Source organism: Vanacampus margaritifer, chromosome 5, assembly GCF_051991255.1.
Source record: "Vanacampus margaritifer isolate UIUO_Vmar chromosome 5, RoL_Vmar_1.0, whole genome shotgun sequence".
Lineage (NCBI taxonomy): Eukaryota > Metazoa > Chordata > Actinopteri > Syngnathiformes > Syngnathidae > Vanacampus > Vanacampus margaritifer.
In genome coordinates, this window is record NC_135436.1 from 30,794,508 (window position 1) to 30,819,751 (window position 25,244).

General features: G+C 46.1%; 2 protein-coding genes across 3 annotated transcripts in view; both read left to right on the forward strand.

Annotated features, from left to right (window-relative positions):
* The first annotated feature begins 645 nt into the window (after positions 1-645).
* Positions 646-20,992, forward strand: traf4a (tnf receptor-associated factor 4a). The gene is made up of 7 exons (XM_077565248.1): positions 646-792; positions 15,614-15,665; positions 16,970-17,074; positions 17,676-17,837; positions 19,291-19,452; positions 19,851-20,006; positions 20,221-20,992. Exons 1-7 carry the CDS (start codon positions 650-652, stop codon positions 20,851-20,853), a joined length of 1,413 nt encoding a protein of 470 aa, XP_077421374.1. The 5' UTR covers positions 646-649; the 3' UTR covers positions 20,854-20,992.
* Positions 20,993-24,573: 3,581 nt separating this feature from the next.
* Positions 24,574-25,244, forward strand: part of LOC144051804 (transmembrane protein 87A) — a 49,518-nt gene continuing 48,847 nt past the window's right edge. Inside the window, exon 1 of one of the 2 annotated variants that reach the window (XR_013294042.1) lies at positions 24,574-24,699. Coding sequence is in view for 1 of the 2 variants with exons in the window: in XM_077565249.1 (XP_077421375.1) it covers positions 24,677-24,699 (23 nt within the window). In the remaining variant the exon portion in view is untranslated. The remainder of the gene's footprint in view (positions 24,700-25,244) is intronic. The other variant, XM_077565249.1, reaches the window with a different exon arrangement.

The following is a 25,244-nucleotide window of genomic DNA, read 5'->3' on the forward strand; positions in this document are numbered from 1 at the left end:
ATACATTTCTCCATCATTTGTCTCTCCTTTGTTTTCGAGTTCCACCTCTAGATGGCGCTGCAAAGCTTCTGTTTGAGGACGTGTGAGTTTTCTTCTTCTTCTTTTATGTCATAATTAGCAGTAAATGGGCATCGTACCTGCACCTAATGAGCGGCTGGATATTGGAGCAATATGGAAAACATTGCACGCGCTTACGTGGATAAAAGCTCAATTAAAGACGAGATCAAACGGTGCGAACGGCTTCTTGACTCCTCCTGCTTGGAGGAGGAGGAAGAGGAGGAGGAGGAAGAGGAGGAGGAGGAGGAGGAGGAGGCGGGCCTCGGTGCGCCTAAACAGTCGAAGGGCTTGCGTATTGGCTTCAGTCTGTCAGCAGCAACGACAACCTTCACCCCCACCGAAGTCCGCTCGTATTCCTGCACATTTAAGCCTGGCGTCGGCTTTTGTTGTTTTTCGTATGCCGGAGGGGGCGAGGCGACCACCCGGGAGAGCGAGCCCTCGTTCGGACGTGAAATGAGCCCTTCGTCGGCGTGAAGCGCAAGAAAGGAGCCGCAAAGACAGGGACGTGCGCCAGGCCGAGAGAACGCCCGAGCCGAGCCGAGCCGAGCCGAGCCGAGTCGAGCCGAGCCGAGCCGCCGTGGAAGGAGCCACCATGCCCGGCTTCGACTACAAGTTCCTGGAGAAGCCCAAGCGACGCTTCCAGTGTCCGCTGTGCAGCAAGGCCATGCGGGAGCCCGTGCAAGTGTCGACCTGCGGCCACCGCTTCTGTGACACCTGCCTGCAAGAATTCCTCAGGTACGCCGACGTCGATCGAGCAGTCGCTTTGTGTGCGCGCGCGTGCGTTGATACTGTGCAGTTTCGGTTGAGCTTGGGTAAATAAAGGGATGCGTAGGCGTGGCCTGCGTGTCCTGCTCACCTTTCCACGGTGCTGTGTTGTGTTGTGTTGTGTTGTGTTGTTGACGCCAGTGCCGAGAGACCATCGAGCAAGCGTGACCGATTCCGCGAGGTCCCTAAACGTCAACAAACATAAACAACATTGCGTCCGTCCAGCCTGTTGTCATTGTGGCGGCTTCTCGCGGAATCCACAACAGCTTGGACCGCAGGACGAAAGAAACGACAGGGTTGTGTGTTGAGGTGTGGAGGGGAGGTCAAAGGTTCTCTTGACACTTGACTGCTGCACGTGCCTGGACGTCTTGCAGGATTCGGTTCAAGTTTCAGCTCACTGGATTTTTAAAAGCAAATGGAGTAGTGACCTACGCGGTCGTACAGGACAATTCGAAGTGGGCTGGCCAATAACATCGAATGAATTTGAGTACGCCATTTTAAAAATCTGTGATTGGAAAAATGGGCTAAATGGTGAAATTGAGGCGTGTGTGTAATAAATCGGCTACGCTCTTAGTCTGGATGATTAAAAGCTGTTGTTGGCAAAGTCTGTGAAGATGTTATTGTGAGTTGTCATTTTGTTGATGGATGCTTTACAAGACGTGTTTACTAGTAGTAGTGGTAGATAATCGTTTTGTCATTTCAGCACAAACTACCAATGTTAAGTTGATGTTAAAACGGATTTAAAATCAGTATTAAGTAAGTCAGTAAGACTTATTTTTGGATCAATGGTTGTTGGGTTTGTTACTTTGATTCAAAGTGATTCAAATTATAATCATCCAGAATGAGTGAAAAAAAAAAAAAGATTGTCTTTTTTTCACCAGAACAGTCCAAACCCAAAGATTGACGTGGCTTGTCATTGTGAATGTTCTGTTTTTGTACCATTTAACTGTTAATTCTGTCAGAGAATAAGTAACTGCTTTTGGATAACGATGGACTTTAAGAAGAAGAAGAAGAAGAAAAAAGCCGCCTTATTGTATGTTGGCGTGCAGTGTTTGTCGACGGTTCTGTTTTGACACTTGAAGCGAGCCTGTGACGCTTGCGATACGGTGGAATTCGTTCATAACGTTTTCATTCGTTTCATTACGTCATTGCGACAGTAGCTTTTAAATGTTCTGTTTTTGTCAAACTGTTTTGCTTGAACCGTTTCCATTCCCGTTGGATCAAGGACATGTTTTGAATCACTGTTGACTCGCGGATTTAAAAAGAAGACGACAAACGACATCATGGTTTAGGTGTCCTGTCTTTGCGAATGTTAACCTGATGCTGCGTCATCAGCCGCTGAAAAGCAAAGAACCTAAACTGTTCGACATTCCTGTTCCTTGGAATCCATAAGAGGTTTGGATCACTCGCATGTAATCTAAGAAAAGCAAAACCAGGAATGCGCTTTGTCTGGTCTTGCCTTCAGTCGTACAATCAAGTGGACGAGACGGACTTTTTGGTTTTGCTCGGAATCCGTCAAGTTGTGCACTTCCGGCGTGGATGTCTACGGAATCAAACGACATGTTATCGCGGTGCGAGCCTTTACGCTCGGCTTCTGTTATTGCATCGTTGACACTCGAGATGGAAGAAGTGCCGGCCCCCTTTTTATGATGACGATGGAGTCTTGAAAAAGAAAGCGCGTGTCGTTCCTAAGGTTGCAACGTCGTCATCGACGAGTCGGGAGTGTGGAATCGTCCCGTTTCTACTAAAGACGTTTGCGTCTACGCTACACATTTGAAGTAACGTCCCTTTCAATGTGTCTGCCGTATCTTGACTTGTAAGTCAATTGCAATGTCCAGGATCATACCTGCACCTTTTCGCTCCTTGAACACAGCACTAGCTTACATGTTGAGTATTAAAAAAAAAAAAAAACACACACACAAATCTTTGCCTTAGAAATGTCCGCTTAGCATGCTAACAAATAGCATCAATGTAGCAGAGTTGTAATACTTAAAGCAGTTCTGTTCCTCTTAATAAAAGCAAATGACACTTTTTTTGTTTTGACAACAAATTAACGACATTTCCATTCATTTCAGTGGGGAAAGATGATTTGGTGTGTTTTAAGCTACAGAACGAATAAACACGAATACGGTTGCTATCTTGCTGAATGCGTTTTTTCTGTGGATGGTTCCAGATTCAAAGACATCGCGACTGTCCCCCAATCAGAGGTGGCAGTTCCAGGTCCAGAAAGTAAAAACCCAGCCACAGTTTGGCTTTAGCCGCAGATGCTAGCCAGCTAAGAGCACCATGAGAGCTAGCACATGAGCTGTGGCAGGCTTTTTGCTTTCTGGACCTGGATTTGCCACCTTCGCCTCCAATTTTTAACACTTAAGAAGCTTTTGAGCCGGCAACTTGTATTTTTGCTCAGTCGATTTGTCCGCCGATCTTGCAAATCCATCGTCAATTTTGCCCCGAGGTGGCAAGCATGGAAAGCAGAGGTGGGCAATCCGGGTCCCGCAGGTTTTGAAGGTTTCTCACTTCCAACACAAGCTGATTCCAATCAACAGGATCGTTATCAGGCTTATGCTGATGAGCTGATCATAGATCAGCTGTGCGGGAGAACGAAAACATGCAAAACCTGCAGGACTCCGGCCCTCCAGGCCCTCCAGGCCCGCCTCGGATGTGAAGAGAGGAGGCACAACAGTGTACTGTGCGGGGATAGGTCAGACGGGGTCAGTTCAAGGAGTAAGGGGGGCGGTAGGTGGCTTTGGGGTGGTGTTGGTGGTGTGTGTGTGGGGGGGGGGGGGGGTCAATCTTGCCTCCAGCCAAGGATTAGCCGCAGCCTCCTTCTGCGGGGAGCACTGAGGCATCTTTCACTCGGGGTCAGACGAGCCATCGCCAGGCTTCACCTTTTAATCTGCTGCTCAAGCTGGAGGAAAAAAAAGGCATCTTTGTTCATAGTTGAGCACATGAGACTGTACTAAACACACCTCAAACCGAAAAAAAAAAGTCTGTCAACCCAACCACGAAGGACATTGATCATGTTAACGATGTCGTGAATACCGATATGCAACACTTTGCTTCTACGAATCTCTGCCAAATTTCATATTTTTAAATGATCACTTCGACAAAATACAAAATGTGCTCTGAAAGCCAAATGTGGTCATTATACAAGAAAAGCAACGCGATTGGCGTCCCAATACTTTTGACGGGGACTGTATGACGGTCGTTTTTCTTGGCCGTCCGCAACTGCCTTCAATCTTCTCGTCTTCTTGTCCTGTCTTCAAGCCTCTCATCGACCGACCGCACGATTCTTGTTTCTAGCTCACCACAGGTTTTTTTTTTCTACTGACACCAACTCCTAAAAATACCCACCCAAAATCTTCAAAAGTTTTTTTTTTTATATATAGATTGTTGCGGTTTTTGTTTGCCTTTACTGAGGGGCCGATTGAGTTCAGCCAAACTGGTTTGCTGCTCTTTTCATCACCATTAAAAAAAATAAAGAAGGGCTCTCACGTTGACTGTAAGTCAAAGCCCACCTGAAAGCTCGGCGGGGAAAGAGGAACATGGCTGCCAACATGGCTGCCAACATGGCTGCCAACATGGCTGCCAACATGGCTGCCGATTGCGCCGCTGAAGCCAGAATCCAATGACGGCGTTTGTGATGAAATGTGAGGAAGCCGCACTCGCGTCATCGATGCTAAATGCTTGTGGAAAAGCAGAACTGCGAGCTGAGACGTCGACTTCCTCTGCCGAAGTCAGTTGACCTGCCCGTGCGTGCGTGCGTGCGTGCGTGTGTCCGTGCGTGTGTGTGTGTGTGCTTGTTACTGGGTCAAGGGGTCGGCGAAGGTGTCAAGGGGATTTAGCGGCGGCGGCGCTCATGTCTGGACGTCCCGGCGTGGCGTGCGAATCTTGTGAAGTGCGCCGGCTACCAGGCAGCGCGTGACTTGGGCCGCGTTTGGAAACTTGTTTTGTTGGCGTTCCAAAACAAAAGCAACCCGTTTGCGTGTGTGGAAAGTTCAGATGGGAACTTTTACCGGTTCTTTTAACTCGAATGCTCGATACACTAATAATAACGACCCTGCATATTCTCAGTTGAACTCTTTTACTGGATGCCAGAAAGATGGAGTACACGGCTCTGGAGCTTTTTCTACTGAATGCGGAAGAAGGTCTAATCTATTCAAAATGGTCTCCACTAGGGCCTGACCGATATGCTTTTTTTTTTTCAATCACAGCTCACCTGTTTTCTGAAGCTGTGCTGTTTTTTTTGTTATCTAAGACCTGAGCAACATCGATGTCATCTACAGTCAACAGCAAGTGGCAAAATGGCCGCCCCCTTAGATGGATCACAATGGCTGGATTTTGCTGCTTCACTCACATTCCACAAACGCAAATATGAACCAGGATGCCATATTTAGACCAGCGAGGCTGCATAGAACAGATGATTGGCAAAAAACAACACATTGGGGTTGACTTCCCCTTTAATGGCAACTTGACCAAAGTTGAAAGAAAATGTGACCGAAAAGTGGAAGCAAACCTGAGCGGCGTGCGGCAGGCAAGGCGGAATCCCCGCCAAGTTGTCTGGCGCTCCGCTGCCACTCGTGTTCAAGCCAACGCGTCCTTTTCCCGCTTGCGCCGCATCCAGGCCCGTCTAGTCCAAGCCGAGAATGCTGCCGCGCCGCATGACTGCAACATGAATCATCCTTCAATTGTTAGCCTCGCTGGCTCATTTCATGCCTGGAATGCTAGCGTTAGCTTAGCCACTGCCTCAATTCATCCATTAGCCTCCGCCATTTCTCCGCGAGCCGTCATCGGATTTTCAAAATTGACGAGTCAACATTTTGCCAGACTATTATTTTTTGTGTGAAATCTTATCCCGTTGCTAATTTCATGAAGCAAATATCAAAACGAGTGCGTTCATTTTGAGCTCGTTTAAAGTTCCTTTAGCGTCACTCATTTTTTAGCATCCACGAAATCATGTGATTAATTCCGATGACAAATTTTAATCAGCTGCTTTGAATTTTGCTTGCGAATGTGTTTGTGATGGACTTAACCAAAACGCAAACTTCATGCGTCCAAACTTGATACAGGAAAAAAAAAAGTGCAAGTTTCTCTCGTCCGGCTTTTCCTTTTTTTTCCTTCTTGCATGTGATGCGTGCTGAACTGCGTTCCGCGTCGGCGGCGCCGGCTGGCAGCTGCGGCCAAATGCAGCCCGACTGGCAAAAACGGACGGACATTGAGAGACATTGACGGCAAGTCCCCCTGCAGGTGTCCCAGCAGGAGGGGCTTCCGGAGGGGCGGAGCCAGCCCTCACGTCCCCAATGGTGGCGCACAGAGACGCGCTTGTTTGGGTTGCGCTCGCTCGACGCCTCGTCGCTCTTCATTGGCCGACGCCTTCAATGCACTTTCTTCACTTTTCGGTTCCAACCACAAGCGTCCATTGAAACCCGAACCCTTGGCTTGAAATCCGAATTTTAAACCTTCTCCATGGCTTGAAAGCCTCATTTGGATCTCCAACCTTTGTTAAAAACTCTACTTTGAATCCATAACTAAAAACCCTCAGCTTGCTCTGAAACTCACTTGAAACCTTACTTAAATAATCCCAACGCTGAAAGTTAAAAGTCGATTTGGAAATCTTATCCAAATTTCAAACCTTTAACCCCAGAATTGTCAACGTTAATTTGGAAGTGTTCTTTTAAACCCTAACCAAACCCTTCTTTGGACATTAAACCTGATTTTAAAGAAAAGTTCAATCTAAAAATCCTCGATAACCCGACTTTGCAAGCCGAACCCGAAAAGAAGTCGCATGTGTTTGGTGTGATGCAAACGCAGCGAATGCGAGCGAGCACATTCCTCAGCAAGAAGCAATGAAAAAAAGAAGGAAAAAAAAAGTAAGTGGATCAGGCTGTGAGCTCACGTTTGTGAACGTAATCCAAGCCAGCCCAGGAAATCTCTTTGTTTCAACGGCAAGGAGGAAATGGACATTGACACCCGATAGGCGGCCATTAGTCGGCTTTGGAAATGGCTGGGGGGGGGGGGGAGGGGGGTGGCTGTCGGGGGATAAACATCAAACTTTCAAATGTCAACAAATGGCGTACGTGTTGTTGTTGTCGATTGTTGTTGGTTCAACTTTTCACTAATTGTGGAAAAGACAACAAACAAATTGTCCCCGTGTCCACTTTCAACCAAATATCAACAAATGTTTCACATGTCAAGAAATACAAAAATATTGCATGACATAAATATTAGAAATATTTTTTTTTCCTCAAAGAATTCTAAATGTTTGAATGCTAATGTACCAAATACACTTTGGGCTACGTGTTCGCGTTCCGGCTGTTGGGCAAATTTAATTTTTTTAAATCAAATGAATAACTCCATTTTGGTCAAACTCTTGTTTACATTTGTTGTAATTCAACTGTTGACCACTAGATAGTTTCACACTTATTTAGCTTGAGACCATTTGAAAGAAGAACTGTATTTCAGCACGGTTGAAGATTGACTGTCAAATCCTCTTCAATCCTGCTTTTTACACCTACAGAATGCAATAATATAATACAATATTTTCTTAACTGTTGCGCTTGTTCGCTGTTAATTGATGCGTGTATTTGCTCTAGTTCAAAAGTTTGACGGTAAAAAATGGAATTGCCGTACGTACGTGCTGTGCAAACCAGCCTAAGTATTGAAATGGGGAATTTCTACGTGGCAGATTTGATTTGCTGCAGGGATGGTCTGGAATGTGATGGAGGCGGGACTACCGCCATTCAAATATTCTTATGTCATTGATTGGCAAATGAACGGCGGAGGTTATTGATCAAATGATCTGCAAATGTCCAGTGGAAAAGAAAGTGACAAAGCGAGCGAGCCAGCCTGTGGACGGACATGCCTCAACTTGTCCTCGTCTATCAGCAGCCCTTGAAGAGCGCTGTGGAAAAAAACATTCCAGCGCCGTGGCCCCGCCTCCACTCGCACTCGCGCACGCACGCACGCACGCGGCAAGTGGCCAATCGGTGCAGGTGATGGCGGTGCCCGTCGCCAAGTTTGCAGCGGCGCTTGCGTGTGACGAATGGACGTCATGTCTTGTATGTGTCCGTCTTGCGTTCGGGTCATCGGTCACGCTCAAGCAAGCAGACGCGCTCGCGGCGGCGCGCACGTGCTTCAGCTCCCACAGAAATGAGACGGCCAGGGTGCGCTTGTTTTACCCACTTTGTCTGACAGATGTGGATTTTTTTGTCTTCCAAAAGCAAAACAAAGACATTTTTGTCCAACAAACACAAACGTCTTCTTTGGGGTTAATATAATCAATGAATTGAGTTTTGCGGTCCAGACAATTTTTGGGTTTCGTCCCAAAACTCATTGACTGCTATTGACGGCTATAGACGTGAACGACCCACGTTAGCTGAGCTAACGTTGACTGGGTTAGCGCAGGGGTCACCGCCGTGTTGACCCTCAAAGACCACGAGGAGCCCGTGGGCTTGTTCCCAAAATGAATAACTAGAGACGTGGAATGCATTCACTTAAAACAAGAAAAAAGAAGATCTGGTCTTCTGAGTACATTTTGGGGGGCTTCGTTTTTTTTCAATATTTATTTTTTCTGATATTCAGAATCATTTTATTATTATAATGTTTTTTGGGGGATTTTTTTCTGTGTTTTTCTTTTGTGACGCCACCAACTTTTTTCCTGCTGCAGGACTTATGTGCGTGCGTGAAAGTGAATCTTGTGGGAGGCAAGCGGAAAGCCCCGGAAGCTGCAGGGTTGGGGGGGGGGGGGGTACGGGGGTTGGCACCTGCCCCCCAGTGAAAGGTTCCTCTGTGGGCCGACAGGTGCGGTCGGAGCAGTTAAGCCTCTCAGCTGATGAATGCTCATTGCTGACGATCCCGGCTTCCTTTTTGTCTTGTTTGCCTTCCTGCCAACGGCGGCCGCGTTCGTCTCTTTGCATTTGGCGGGGGAGGGGGCGGGGGGGGGGGGGGGGGTGGTATGCTTTGTGTCCCCGGAGGCGGATGCTCAATGGCTCCTTTACGGCACTGGCGAGTCGCCTTTCCGGAAGGTTATTGATGCAATGGCGGGAAGGACGGCAGGTGTGCAGCAAAGGGCTGGGATGAAGGAGCGCTTGTTTTATGGACTCTGATAGTTTGCCAGTCACTTGGAAGCAGCACAGTTCGGCTCGCTTTCTTCTCTTCGAAAAGTCCAAAATGTCAAACTTTATATATTTATTATTAACAAGTAAAAATATGGTGTCTTGCATCATTCATCTTAAAACAAGTTTTAATTAAAAAAAAAAATAGACTGGTATGTTTGTAACATTGAATTTTATGGTAATTTAAAATTATAAATGTGACGTTTTCAATACTTTTTAGGGGAGATTAAAAAAACAAAAACATATGATGTGTAATATTGAAATGTGTTTAGATGCGTTTTTAAAAAGTAACACATTTAATTCAAAACAAAAATTCATAAATTCATCATTTTTTTTACAAAATATTTTTGGAGTAAAAAGTGTGATGTAACATTGACGTGACTATTTTAGATTTTGCAATACAGAACCATATTTCAAATTTAAACGAAAAATTCCTCCCCAGCAACACGTGTCCTCATCGGTTTTGTTGTCACGGGAAAAAATAAAAGCCAAATCACGTCACAGATCTGCCGACAGTTTGAGCAAAACAATGCAGTCGAGGCGCTTGGAGACAAAGGAAGGCCAATCGCACGTCAGCGCCTCGGCAGACAAAGAAATTGCATCCGCTGGCCCGTCGGACGAGTGAATGCGTGCAGAAGGGGGGGGGGGGGGGGGGTCTCTTGATGGATTTGAACTTGAATCCCACTGATAAGACTCGGAGTGAGTGCGTGCATGTGCGCCGGGCGGCGCGTTTTGTCAGCCAGCGTTTTTGCGTACTGTCTGCCAGCTGCTCCCGAAAAAGATCCTCTCTCCTCCCGTCCCGGTTGCCATGGAGACCAAAGCACTGGACCCCCAAGACGCATGTGACGTGCGTGCACACCTCACATACCAGCGTGCAATGATCAGCAGTCTTTATATATATATAGATGCATAAAGTCATTTTTCATCCAAATAATTGACATTGGATCATTTCCTGTGGCACGTGATGATGATGATGATGATGATGATGATGATGATGATGATCTGGTTGGGAATCACTGATGTACATGAGTATTAATGTAAGAAAAAAGAAAAAAATGCACAAATGGACACGTAGCTATCTAATGTTATGCTCAAGAAATATGGCCTTCAAATTGACAAAAATCCCCCAATGATGATTTTATTTGGTATTTTTTGATGGTCTTTTTGTAAATATAATTTGGAGTAGGACTTCTTCAAATCAAATCAGATTTTCTTTTTTCAATACACAAATCCGATTGAATAGATCTTTTTTTCGGAAAGTGGCCTTTTCAAGATATTAGTGGTCGAGCTGCGCTATTTCGCCGTCACAAAGCTGCTGTATTTTTTACAGGAACGTCCACCCATACTGTTTTGGGTATTTAAAAAAAACCCAAAAAAACTCCAGCGTTCCAACATTAGCACCAGACGAGCCTGCGTCGAGCCTTCGTCCGTCCGTCCGTCCGTCCGTCCGTCCGTCCGTCCGTCCGTCCACGCTGGCAGACGCACCTCTTAATAGGCCAGGCCATGCTTTGGCACCCGGATGGCAGCATTCCGCCGGATTAGCGTGGCCGCGCCGCACATATCACCCCCCCCCCCCCCCCAATCCCTCCAATCTGCCCTGTGAGGCCCCGGCTAAAATTAGACGCGCCATCTGTGATGAAACAGCCAAATTTCACACGTGCCGAGCTCTTCTTTGCAAACGCACTTTCTGTTGTTGTGGCGAAAAAACAGCCATTGAGGCCGACGACTTTCCCCCTCATTCCTTTTGGGAATTTTGCGTTTGGCAAAACTTCCAATAGGAAATCCCATTTGCCGGACTGCCGCTCATCACTCTTGGATGCATTCGAGGTAACGTTTATATACCAGAGGTGGGCGTGTCATCAATCGTCGACATCGTCAGTCGGTCAATATTGTTTCTCAAGCCGCACCGCATTGTAATCGTCAATCCGCCATTTTGTCATTTGTCATTCCATTGCCATCCATCAATGATTTCGTCATTCGTCAGCGCATTCCGTCATTGACGAAAGCTCACTTCCGGCAACAAAAACGGTCCATTTTTCAAAGTTTGCCGTCAACCGTCAACAACACGGGTCTCCATCATTGACGGCTTGACGGACCTTCTGTCAATATTGATGGAATGCCCACTTCTGTTAAATACGCAAACATTTCAAATGTGTCTACTGACCCTTGCAAGTACAAAAGCCGCATTTTTTGACAGCGAAATTTCAAGTTTTGGCAGTTGGAAGATTGCTTAAAAAAGTTTTTCTGTTTGAAGCTTGAATGGTTTGAATTGGTCGGTAAATGTTTACAAAAGAAAAATCTTTTTTTATTTTTAAATTTGAAGAAATTGTCTTATCTCGGATGCTAACATGCTAACAGAGCAAGATAGCAACTGGAGTCGAGAAAGCGTAAAGGCAGGAAGGAATGATTTGATTTGAAATTGGCTCAGAATTGTAAATAAATAATAAACAGGCACCTACGAGAGTTGGCGCCTCCACACTTGGCCAAAATCAATATTATGGACTCGACTCGCTAGCTAGCTAGCCTGGCTAACATCAGCTCGTTTCTGTTCTGACGTCATTTCACAAAGTGGAAAAAAGCAGTTAACTGATGCTGGGGGGTTTTTAGCAAAAGAAAAAAACTCAACTTTTTACGTTTACTAATGTGCCAAATGTGAGCTGCCTTGTTTAGAAAAAAAAAATAAAAAGATAATTGTGTGAAATTGTCATCTCAAAGGAATCTGATCTCACTTATACTCAAAGCAATCGATTTTTTTTTTTTATTTTTATCAATGAATCTGTCTCAGCTGCAGTAATTGACACCACTGCTTCTTCTTCTCCTCACATTTGCTAAGGTTTGATTTGTTTTTGGAAGTGCAGATATTTTCTTTCATGCTTTGCACAGCTCGTAGTAATGTGCTTTTTTTTTTTTTTTTTTTTTTTTTTTGGGGAAGCAAGGCTATCTGCTCCGCATTGGCTCCCTGGTGGAGTTGGAAGTCAGGGAAATGGGCCAGACATCACACGCACACACACACACACACACGCACACACACACATGCACACACACACACATGCACACATGCACACACGCACACACACACACACACAGTTGTAGTAGTGCTTTTTTTCCTTTTTCCTTTCACTTCCTTTTTTCTTTTTTTTTTTGCTCCTGTTGGCAAAGTAACAAAATGGAAGTCGACTTGATACAAAAGCTGAAAACCCAGATTTATTTTCTGTAGTAAAAAAATAGATACTAAGCACATGGTTAAAAAAAGAAAAGGTGGCGTTTTCAACTTGAGAAAGTTGATCCACGAGACTCGGATCATCTCGAGATGATTTTTCCAGAACGTGGTTGTTCAGTCCCACAAGACAATCGTACGTTTGTGATGACGAGTGGGCTTTTTTTCGACTGCATTCCTTGCTTCTGCTCTGTCAACTGTCGAGACAATTCCTGGTAAACAATTGCGCGTTTGTGATCGCGAGGCAACCGGATTGAGTGCAATTGTGACAGCTTCTGCCGTGCTAATGAGAAAATCCTGAAAATTGCATTCAGTGTATCTGCTTGGTACAATTTCTCCAGTTTCTCGCAAATAATTCACGACGGAGACAACCTTTGTAGGTTTTTAATCTTGGGGTGGCTTGACGTTTAGTGTGTGTTTCTGAAGATCTTGCGTGCTGCATTCTGTGCATCTCTTCATTACAATTGCTCCATTTTTTTGGCAAGGAATTCATTTGAAAGCAAAGAGTTAATTCGAGTTATGTTTTAACATATGTTTCTTTTGGATCATTTCTAAATGAGAGTCAAACAGACGTACCGCATTTCAAAGTTAAAGAAATGGTTCAGTGGAAAAAGTTGCAGTTAATAATATTAATTGGGATGCGCTTTGGATCACAAAATATGGCCTGGATCCAACATTATTGTTGTTCCTGACAAACCAACCTAACCGGAGTGTTAATCATCATAGATATATGGAAAAGCCTTGTTTTTAAACTGTATTTAAAAGCATTTCCATTTGCATGCAGCGTAACAGCTAAATGCTGCTTCACCATGCTTGCTTTTGTAGGTCATCCAATTGTGGCGATCATTGATTTACTGTCAAAGATGCTCATTAAAAAGCCGGCTCTGTCCTTTCTGCTTATCTTTTGCTGTCTACTCCCTTCCGATGTCCCCATGATCACGTGAGGAGCACGCGCTCGCCCCTCGCTCGCCCCTCGCTCGCCCCTCGCTCGCCCCTCGCTCGCACCTTCCACCCCGAATGCGCTGTCACAAAGAGACGAGCAGCGCCACGATGGGCCCTCCAGCGCGCGTTGGCGGCCAAGCAATCGCGCTGACAGCCTGTGACGAGGCTCTTTTCGCCTGTCTGCATTTCTGCGCGTCGCGCGCGCACACGCAAACGTGGGGGGTGCGAGCAGGACAGGGTGAGGGGTGGGGGGCGGTGGGGGCCCTCCGGCTCCGTCCTGCCTGCGCTTACATCACCACCGCGTCCAGAGCGCAGGGCCTGTCGCTTCACATCTCTTCTTTGCGCGGGCGGCGCTTGTGGGCCCGTCGGGGCAGCGAATCCGTGCAAAATCTTCTTTTTGCCACCATCGACATTCACTTGACTTCATTAGGACACAGCAAGTCAACCATTTTGCTTTCAAGAAACCATTGTAGGTCCCTTTGGGCAAGTTTCTGGTCCTCATCTCATGTATTTTTTTTCCTCTCTCCAAAATTCCGCCCCTCAAGCACGTTTCAATAACGGCATCAAATGTGTTCGGCATGCTGAGCTCAACTTCATCTTTAACTTGGTCCCAAAAACGGATTCATACATGTTTGTTTATGCGAGAGCAGGTTTGCTCAATGCGTCAATCACAATCGACCAGTCAACCGCGAATTGCATGACAACGCACCACCTGAAAAAAAAAGTGCCACCTTATTAAAAGAAAACATCTCATCATCTGAATTCTTCCGACACGCCCATTTGCTTATTTTTACGCAAGTGAGGCAAGAGGCTGGTCAAAATACAGCATATACAATAAATATAATAATGTTTTACAACAAGGCTTAAAAGGTACTTGTGGATGGATTTGTAATGATTGTGGTTTAAAAAAAAAAAAGGCACGCCGCTGGCTGGCCTGGTGTCGCGTTCCACTTGCCAGGAACGGGACGCTCGGGCTGCAGTTCGATGACGACGGTTGAGTTGAGCTTTGCGAGCAGCTCATCAAATCAACATGGCAATATTTCATCTATGGCGGTCCATATGAAATTGTAAATATGGTTGAATGTTGGCGCGACTTGCGGGCTTGTGGTTGTGCGTCGTGCAAGTGAAGGTCGGGTTCAGGATTTCTCACAATGTCAACAATATGCTCTACTTCATTTTTATGCGAATACGAACATTTCAAATGATCAAGTCAATATTTCTCCTGCGGCCACTCATGTGGTCCTTCCTGGTACCCGCCGGCACCGCGTCGGTGGGCCCTGCGTTCTTCTCATGCAGTCCAGTCAAACGGACTTTTCCCCAAATAATTCCCATCAGCAGGATCAGCAGCCGCCACCAAATCCAGGCTTCCTATTCAGTCCGCTCTAAAGATGGCGTCGCGCAGCCGTGCCGGAGCGGAAATAACGTGTCAGTGCGAAGTGGACTTTCAAATCCCTCCCAATCGATTGACCCTCTTCGACAAGCCTTTGTGGCTTGTCAATTGGTCGCCGGGCTCCCTGCTGACACGGTGACCCTAATGGACGGCAATTACAGCTGTCTCGTCGTGCGTTAACACCCCCCCCCCCCCCTCCCTTTTTCTCGCTCACACACACACACACACACACACATTTGTCTTTGTATCATTGCCTTGATGCATTTCCTAACTCCAAGCATGCAAAATGATTGGCCACCCCCATTCCTGACCCAAACCTCAACCAGAACCCAATTCAAAGCTAAACTCTAAAATCTAGTCTTGACCCTCAATAAGAATTCTGAACTTGTGGGGACCACCAAAAACAATGCGAGTTAACCCTATAAAGCCTGAACCATAAAATATATGAGATCAAATTCCCATTCTTTGTAAATAGAGTATTTATTGATCCTAATTAAAAACAATTGAAAATCAACTTCCACATATGACTTTTGATTTTTTGTGTCATTTTTGATACAAACGGTCTCAATGCTTTAAAATATACAGCTTACATTTAGAACTGACAACCGACGAGCGGGACCTTTCCCTGCCGGGCCTGGGGTTCCTGGGGTGATGCCCCGGTGCTCCCTCGTCTCTTTCCTCCCCAATGTTTTGCCGCCCTTGCCAGGTCAGCTGGGTCATACTGCCCTCTGATGGATTATCCGTGCGATGCATGTGTCAGATCATATACGTCAGGGTTTTAATGGGAAAAGAAATATATTACACTCATGAAAAAATGGTCTTGTATGATCCGTTTGGCGTTTTAGGGTTAAACCTGGAAAACCCCGTGTTTATGGGCCCCACAATGTAGCAAAGACAAAGGCACACTCGCGCCACGCGTGTGTGCCGAATGTGTAACTTTGCTGGGTTCAAAGTTGACATTTGATTGAACGCAGCGTTTGCACGTGCTCGACTTCCTTGTTATGAAGTTGAAGTCCAAAGCGCAAGCGAAGTCTGGCACGTTAACTCCAGTTGGCCAAAGTGTGGATGGATCGGATCCGACTTTCAAGCCGATGATTTGACTCAGCGTGTCGTGTCTTGTTGTTGCAGTGAGGGCGTCTTCAAGTGTCCCGAAGACCAGCTGCCTTTGGACTACGCCAAGGTAGGACAAGCTGCATCCGCTCCGTTCTGGTCTCTGGACCCGCTTTGGGCAAATATGGCCCACCGCACTCCCATCTTGCATTAGCAACTGTTCTTTTTCATTTAGCATGATTTCCCTTCAAATGTGCTTCATTTTGTCGCGTTTGTGATTATGAACTTTTCTCATCGCGTAATTGCGTCGTTGATGACATTGAGCTGCGCACGTTTTACTCGAGCTTGGACTCGCTTCAAAAATGTGATCTTCATTTTGAAATTAGCCAGAGTGAGCAAATCCGCTCAAACAGGTCCAAACGATGTACATCATCCAACAAATGACAAATCTCGTTTGCCGTTTGAAAAATGATTAGAAAGCCAAATTCACTTGATTTGCTTCCGATGTCCGAAATGTAGAATCCGTCGTGAGAAGACGTGATGTCGTGTCATCGTATTTTTGCCGTGCGTGATCTTGTGAAACAAACGATGGCAGAGTAGCCGAGAATGCCGCATTGACGGCACAGCAACAAAACTTTTCCCATTGAAAAGAATTGACTTGAACCTCCAGCATTGTGTGACGAACTTTGGCCGGCAGCAGAACAAAAGATTTTCCTCTTTTTTATTCTCTTGTCAATGTAGCACAAACTGTATGTTTTCTTTCTTTTTTCCCCGTTTTTGGACCTGAATTTGACGCTTCAGATTTCCAATATTAGATGTAGCACAAAAGTCTTCACACCCCTGTTGTATCTTGCCAACGTAATGACTTCCATGAATCGCTTTTGCCCGTTGAAATGAAGTCAAGCTGCAGTTGACGATTTCGCACACGCGGACGTCTGCATTCTCCTTGTGAGTGTTTCCATTTCGTCTTTTTCTGTCTGCGGCAGCTCGTCCCGTTCAACGGACGAAAGTGCATCGCCGACTGCGGGAAACGGAAAAAAACTCAATTAGGCCCCTCGTAGAGCGGAGATAATTGACTGGTAGCGTTGGCGGGTGCAGCTAACCGGATTTTCTGCTATTGCACACAAAAAGACAAAGAAAGGCACGACAAGCGCTTGAGTCGGGTTGCGCCTTGGGGGAGGTAAACGTCGTTACTGGCAGTCAGCGTCTTTGCCTCTTGACACCGCCGTGCAAATAAGGGCTCGTTGTGCGTCAACGGCGCCGGCGAGACGTTTGCAGAGTGCTCAAATATGACGCCCGCCCGTGCGTCCGTCCGTCCGTGCGTGCGTCCGTCCGTGCGTCCGTCCGTCCGTACGTTCTATCTGTTCTCATGTATGAATTTGACACACTTCCAGCTTGATATTTTGTATTTTATTTTCTGTCTTAACTTTTCAGATCTACCCGGACCCGGAGCTGGAGCAGCAGATCTTGGCGCTGCCCATCCGCTGCATCCACAGCGAGGAGGGTTGCCGCTGGACCGGCCAGATGAAACAGCTGCAGGTGACATTTGCACCCTTTGCATTATTGACGGGCCTTCTCTGGATTTCTCTTGCGCGCGGTGGCAGTTGAGCCCAAAGAACGGATCGGGCTGCAAAAGCTCACATTTGCGCTTGGACGCTTCCCGTGGGAATTAGCGAGAGTTTGCGGGAGTATGGATGAGGCGGGGATTTACAAAATTGAAATTAGTGTTCAATTTCTTCAAGTTGAGACAAAAGCGGAAATTTCAGCTTCGGAACGCTTTGGGCGGACGGCGCTTCACGTTGCAGATGAGCAACGGCTCCCAACAAATTTCCAAAACCAGCAGAGAACTTTTCAAATGGATTGTTATGCGGTGGCTTGCGAATGGCAACAAGCAGGAAGTGATGACAGTTGCAGTCGGCAGGGACCAAATCCAGCCAAAGTTGGATTTCTGGTTCCTCAGTTGTTAAATTAAAGATGTGAGTCGAAGCTAAAGTATGACTTTCTATTCATCCAGCGTTTCATTTTTGACTTTGACCCCGAGTGACGCGCTTGTTTTTTTCTACTGTGCTCACTCACGGCGACTCACTGGCGAGCAAGTGACGCATTCTTCTTCTCCGTCTGCCTCCGTGACCTCCCCCAGGGCCACTTCTCCACCTGCGCCTTCAACGTGATCCCGTGCCCCAACCGCTGCTCGGTCAAGCTGACTCGCCGCGACCTCCCGGACCACCTGCAGCACGACTGCCCCAAGCGCAAAGTCAAGTGCGAGTTCTGCGGCAGCGAGTTCACCGGCGAGGCCTACGAGGTAAATTTTTTTTTACAGGGAGGGGGGGGGCTGCCTGTTTGTCTTTCCTCCTCCGGGATGTCATTAGTACACAATGATATGAAAAGTGCTCTTTGTTTTAGCGTGCCGGCTGACCGATCGGTTTTCAAAGAACCCGACTTCCCTGTTTACACTCTGAGTCACGTGACCGCTTCTAATACGGCCAAAACCTTCACATGAGCGGTCCAAACTGCGGTCTGACGCTCATTTTTTCTTTCTTTCTTTCTTTTTTTTTAGCAGCTCCCACATCTGATTTTCTTATGAACTCATGTATGAGACCCTCCCCCAATTTGGCCCATGCTTAAAAATGGAAGTATTGTCCAAATAGCCATTTGAGCGATTGTATGTGCAAGGATTAAGGCCAGTGAAGACAGAAAAAAAAAGTTTGTCAGGATTCTCACTTTATTCTCAGAATTCAATCTTAAGCAAGAAAAAAAAAAACTTCTGCTAGCTAGCTAGCTAACAGTTTTGGCTGTCGACACAGGAGCTTTTGTGGCAGCTGTTGCCGATTCCTGGTTCGACCCGGAATGAGTTGGCTCAATACTCAGCTCCTCTGTGCCATCATAAACAACAGCTATAAAAATATCAAATCGTCAGCGTCATAAAAAACGAATGAGCTGTCATCAAGTCTGATGGATAAAATGTGAGGGGAGGGGAGGGGCGAGCAATCACAAGCAAGCAAGTTCCAGGCCACAATATTCAAGCGTCTCCCTCAATCTCAATCTGCAATCTCCCTCTCCAGCTACTTTTAAAACCCGTGTCTGTGTATTCTTCGGCTTTTGTCTCTCAGTTGAGTTGAATATTGGGTCCAGAAGTTGGCAACCTTAGCCCCCCCCAAAAAAATTTTTAACATCTAAATCATCTAAATTAAAGATACCGCTACATGTTTATTTATTTATTTATTTTACCTGCGTGTATAAAAATGTCTTTCACTCGTGGAATCAATGAAGTGCTACAGAGAACTACAAAATCTTATTTCCGCATGTCACAAAAACAGTTTGAACTTTGAAAAAACAACAACACACAATTGGTTGAAGCTTACTTTCAAATAAAAAGTATTTTAATCATCTCCTCGGAGCACGTAGCATTCTACATCCTCGTTTAGCTTCACCTTTCTTTGATCTTTCCCTGGTTTCCCTACGGCAAGTCCAATGGCTCAATAAATTTTGCCGGCACCAGGTGACGACATTTGTATCGCATGTTTAGAGGGACCGAAAAAATACAAATGATTGATTTGAATGTTACGAGATCGTCCTAATGTTCACATTTGAAAAAGGTGCAAACTAAAATAAAAACAAATGTAGAATCATTTGTTCTGCGAAAAGACAGCGAGCCGCAAGTTGTGCTCAATCCTTGTAAAGTCACAGCTTTTCTAAAATGTCGTTTTCATCTTTGATTTTGTAGCTCATGCAGTGCGTGTGTGTGTGTTTCCCAGAACCACCAGGGCGTGTGTCCCCAGGAGAGCGTCTACTGCGAGAACAAATGCGGGGCGCGGATGATGCGCCGGCTGCTGTCACAACACGGCGTGGCCGAGTGTCCCAAACGCACGCAGCCGTGCAAGTACTGCGGCAAAGAGTTTGTCTTTGACACCATCCAGGTGAGTTTGCTCAAAACGCACACGACAAAACACGTCTCCGCTATCTGTCGCACAAATCGTTTTTCGAGGCTGTTGCCGATTCCGATATTGAATTGCGAGTCGCTCGTATGAACGGCAAATGAGGATGTCCACAATCGAGCTGGATTTTTTCCCCCTTTTCTCTGCTTGTCTCAATATACAGTAATGACACTTTTTCAGACCAGTTCTATGATTTTATCCAATACTGTGGTATTAAAAACGGATAATTTGTTGTTGGTGCATTGATGGCATTTCAATTCATTTCGTTAGTGAAAAGTGACTTTGAAGTCGTCAAGGGGCTTCTGTCACTCGATTTAGCGTCAATTCAGCGTCGCTTGATTGTGTGTTTAAAACGGATCCCGCTGGCTGCTCTTCCACAGAACCACCAGTACCACTGCCCTCGCTTTCCCGTCCAGTGTCCGAACCAGTGCGGCACGCCCAACATCGCCCGCGAGGACCTGGCCAACCACGTGAAAGACAACTGCGGCAGCGCCCTGGTTCTCTGCCCCTTCAAAGACGCCGGCTGCAAACACAGAGTGAGTCCGAGCGCTTCTTTCTGCAACGCGGACATTGAAGTTCTGCGGTATTTGAATTGTGCTTCCTCGGCTCAATTCCAATTGAAATTGGAATTGAAGAATGAAATTGGAATTGCGTTACTCCACGCAGACTGTCAACGCTAACCGTGTTAGCGTCATGCTAGCGGGACATTGTTGGCGCGTTTAACGCCGCCGCGTGTGTGTGGTTCCTTAGTGCCCCAAGCTGGCCATCGGCCGGCACCTGGAGGACAGCACCAAGTCGCACCTGACCATGATGTGCAACCTGGTGGGCCGCCAGCGGCAGGAGATCCTGGAGCTGCGGCGCGAGATGGAGGAGCTGTCGGTGAGCCACGACGGCGTCCTGATCTGGAAGCTGAGCGACTACTCGCGCAAGCTGCAGGAGGCCAAGCTGCGCAGCAACCACGAGTTCTTCAGCCCGCCTTTCTACACGCACCGCTACGGCTACAAGCTGCAGGTGTCGGCCTTCCTCAACGGCAACGGCAGCGGCGAGGGCTCGCACCTGTCCGTCTACATCCGCGTGCTGCCTGGCGAGTACGACAACCTCCTGGAGTGGCCGTTCGCCTACAAGGTCACCTTCTCCATCCTGGACCAGAGCGACCCGTCGCTGTCCAAGCCGCAGCACATCACCGAGACCTTCAACCCGGACCCCAACTGGAAGAACTTCCAGAAGCCGTGCAGCGCCCGCAACTCGCTGGACGAGAGCACGCTGGGCTTCGGCTACCCCAAGTTCATCTCGCACGAGGAGATCAAGAAGAGGAACTACGTCCGCGACAACTGCGTCTTCGTCAAGGCTTCCATCGAGATCCCGCAGAAGATCATGGCTTGAGCGCGAGCCGCCCGACCCGGAGGAGAACCCTTTACATACTTCCTACCTGACTGACGGAACCCACGAGAAAATCGCCTTGGAAATCAAACAGTGCCTAGAAGTTCATCTTTTTCTCTGACAGATCATGGACATTCAAAAAAAAAAAAAGGAGGGGTAGGGGGGTTAAGTGGGGGGGGGGGGGGGGGGCGAAGGGCTCCGCTCTGCACTTAAAGGGATACTTGACACATTGAGCCATTTTCAGCAGTCAAAAGTTAATCATTTGTCCAGAATGATTTTGATAACTTTTTTTTCATGTCCAATGAATACCGACTGAAGATGACATCACTTGTGCTGAGGGAGTCGGTAACGACCAATCACGGCTCAGTTTGCCGACCAAACCCAGAAAACAGGTGAGCCACGATTGGTCGTTACCCACTTCCTCAGCACAGGTGATGTCATCTTTTTTTTTTTTTTTTGCACGCACACGTACAAACGAACATGGTCTCCCCGAACCCACGCCAACCTGCAGCGTAGGCACGTGACGCTACCACTCCGCCACCCAGCAAGTGGGAAATGCATTTGTTGTTCTCCACAATTTTGTCTTGCAAAATCAGTCCAAATCCAGTAAAACAGCCGGGAGTGAAGGGGATTGCTTCTGAGAAAATGGCTGCGAGTCAATGCGTTAATTGTATTATCAAATTCATTCTGGACCAAATATGAACTTTTTAACTGCTGAAAACCATTGAATGCGTCAAGTGTCCCTTTAAGAGGTTGAACCTTGGACGTGTGGAAGCAAAAGGAGACAAGGCCCGACTCCCGCCTGCCTCGTGTTTACATGCTCGCTCTTGTAGCTCCGGTGCAGCTCCGTCGTTCACCCTCTATGCAAACTTCAGACAAAGCTGTCCGGACATGACCGCTCCCTCCTGAGGGACGGACACTTGCCGCCGCCGGACCACGCGTCGCATCTTTCCTCGTCGTGTCCCCGCCCACGTCGGCTTTCACGCAGAAAAGGGAGGAACCAGAAGCACCTTGCGTCCATCTTCAGACCAGCGCCACTTTGCTCCTTTTTTCATCCGCTTACTTTTTGCCCCTTTGGTTCTCTCGAGGCAGAATTTGCCAGACTACCGCGCTGAAAAGAAATCCGCTGCAGTTGGTCGCAATCGGAAAAGGATTCCATCCAATCACGTATAATGTCGACCATCGTCACCTTAGAGGATTAGTAGGGATGTAACGATATCCAATACGATACGATAATTGTCACAATATTGTGGGGAGCTTGGCGATATCAAAAAAAAAAAAAAAAAAGGAGCTCGTACATACTAAAAATTGAGCTCATTTAACAACAATGCATATAAACAACCCACAATCTCTAATAAGACTTAATATTGAGGCAAATGCACGCACATATTGAGTTCCCCCACTTACGGATTCATATTACGTTCCCTTCATCTGATGATTCGCGTGGATTTTAAACATAGAAGAGCCAAAGCATCCCATATAAAAATTAAACTGCACCCAACAAAAACTAGCCACTAGAGGGTGCTAGAACTGACAAAAGGAAATCAACCTGATGTGTTGCTTTTAATATCGTGACATGACGACGACGATATGGTGGCACTTTTCATATCGCGATACCACGATATCGCCATTCTCGTTACATCCCGACATGCTAGCGTTGTCTCAAAGCAGGAACGGCCGTAATAATCCTGGAACTGAACAATTCTCACCACAAGTTGATGAATCTTGAATATTCTTCCCCCAAAGCACATTTTACTTGGCAAAGTGCAGTTTTGGACCCACAAAATAAATCTCAAATTACAAATTTGATTTGAATTACAAATGTTTTCTTTTTGCCAATTTTCAAGGGTCCTTCCAAAGATGGACTTGTGCCAGATATTTGGTCCAAATTGATGAAAGGGCAAGTGATGCTAAATGGTGACGATTTTGAGATCTTGGCAGCAAATGACGACTCGTCACGAAACACAAAAATGACGACTCGTCACAAAAGTAGTCCAAATTATGCTGGCGAGTTTTCAGAAAAATTCAAACATTTCGCTTGGCACACACAAGAAAAGTCCATTTAAATGACATACACAAGACGAATGAGTGACATGAAAATGTATTGAAGAATTTGAATTTTTGCATGTCGGCAGAGCTTGGAGACCAAATTTGATGACTCATCATAAAACCTTCCTGTTTACGTTCTTATGACCAGGAAGAGAAAGGAGCAATGTCATGTGTTTTGTTTTGTGGAATGATAGCTTAGCGGGCGGGGGGGCGTTGGGGGGGGGGGGGGCTGAGACGGACCAGAGGAAATGTATTTCTGCATCCTTAATAAAGGCCAGTCGGAGCAGTTAGTGCGATTCAAACATGCATTTAAAAGTGAAGGAAAAGCCATGTGGCCTTTTTATACAGTATGAGCTTGCATGAGAGGGCAAACGTAACACACATGCATGCTACATGTGCTAACACCTGGACCACATTTTGTACTGTAACCTGCTTTCTTGAAAAGTCCCATAACTATTTTGCCCCACAACCCAACCTTATTTTTGAAGCGTTTTAAGAATAGTTTTGATTAACATTGGTTGATTTATTTGTAAACGGAAAATGTGAACGTTGCGCGTGGCCACGTTGACCTGTTCAATGAGACGAAGTGTTGATATTTGACTGTATTGTTTTACATACATCGAGATCGTCTCCATCACAGCGCCACCAACTGGACGGAGGACTGTAAAATGTACATTACAGTTACAACAAGGGAACGTGTGAATATGTCATGTACAATACAGAAGCACATTCTGTCCTTTGTCTTACTACACGCACACACACACACACACTGATTTCCTCTCATAATGCCAGCTGATATTTTACAGTGATTGCAAAGAAGTTTTTGTACGATTCTGTATTTTTAAGGGGAAAAAAATCCTTTCTTGCTGTTTTATACTTTTCCGGTTTGAGAGTCAGGGTCGACTTGGAGAGTCTGTCTGCCTGTCTGTGCGTCTCACGTGTTTGAGCCTCACGTGTTCTGTCTATATTATTTTCCCCCATTCTGAAAAAGTATTTATTTTTAAATGGCCGCACAGCCAGTCGATGCAGACGGCAGAGAAAAAGTTTTAACGTGTTGTCTGATGAGTGCTTGTCAATTTCCTATTTGAAATAAAAAATACCATATACTGTGTTTTAAAGGTGGCGTTCACTTGCTCTAAAGGGGCAATTTGGGGCAGACTAACCTATCACAATATACAAAATAACATAAAAAATATATATATATATATATATATATATATATATAGGCCTGTACCTTAAAGATTGTATTATTTGTTTATCAAGTGTTTACAATCAGTACAATAATGTACTCATGACAGTATAGTGTGTAATGGAAATTTCTCACTCTTGCTATCGTTGACCATTTAATTATCACCCCCAATGACGGTAGTGTCTTTCCAACATGGCGGCCGAACTCACAGAATGGCTAGTTTTTCTTTTTTCACTAGTTCACACAAAAACGCACACAAACAAACATGGTCTCCTTGGCGGAGAAGCAGACCCACGCCAACCTGTATCGCAGGCAAGTGACGGTACCACTCCGAGACGAGGAGCCCCACAGAATGGCTAGTAGCGGATTTTGTTCGGCATACAGATCCGGTAAGCACGTTCCCGCAGCTCACAGGTGTGCGTGCTTGCGTTGTGATGACGTCAAAGTGTTTGCGGAAGTGAGCGTTTGGCGCCATTTCAAGAAGCTCGCTTCAAATTCGGCTTGGGTGACTTTTTTCAACGGATACAAAAAAAGACAAGATGGTTCGGAACTTCTCAAAGGCCGTGATGAGAAGAAAGGGACGATGAGATGCGCAACAGCAGCAATTTGAGGTAAGTTGTCAAACACACAAGTTTGCTTTCAATTAAGCTAAAATGTCACATGACAACATTTTATTGAGAAATAAGCCGTTTCTCACAAGGCTTTATCTATCTAGCTATCTTGGATAGATAGTATCTGTCTGTCTGTCTGTCTGTCGGTCGGTCTATCTATCTGTGATTAATGTAACCTTCTGTGTGTGACCTCCTTCAACATGCTCTTGTAGGATTATCCAAAAAGTAATCTCATTAATCAGACAAGCTGTTACACACACGCACACACACATGAATGTGTGCGAACTTGGCTTTGGTTGAGGCTGTGGCCGCTTCACATTCCTTTATGACGTTTGGCTGATTTATGCAGACGACAAATTGTGCCGACAAAGATGTGTGGAAACAAACAGTTGGCAAATATGTTGTGCTGAAAAAATGAAGTAAGCTTCTGTAACATTGTGCACAGTGTGAACATTTTCTTGAGGGATTTCTTTGAGAATGTGGCCACCTCGTCTTTAGGAAGGCCTTCCTGTGGGCACCCGCTGTGGAACCCATAATCTGCTCTA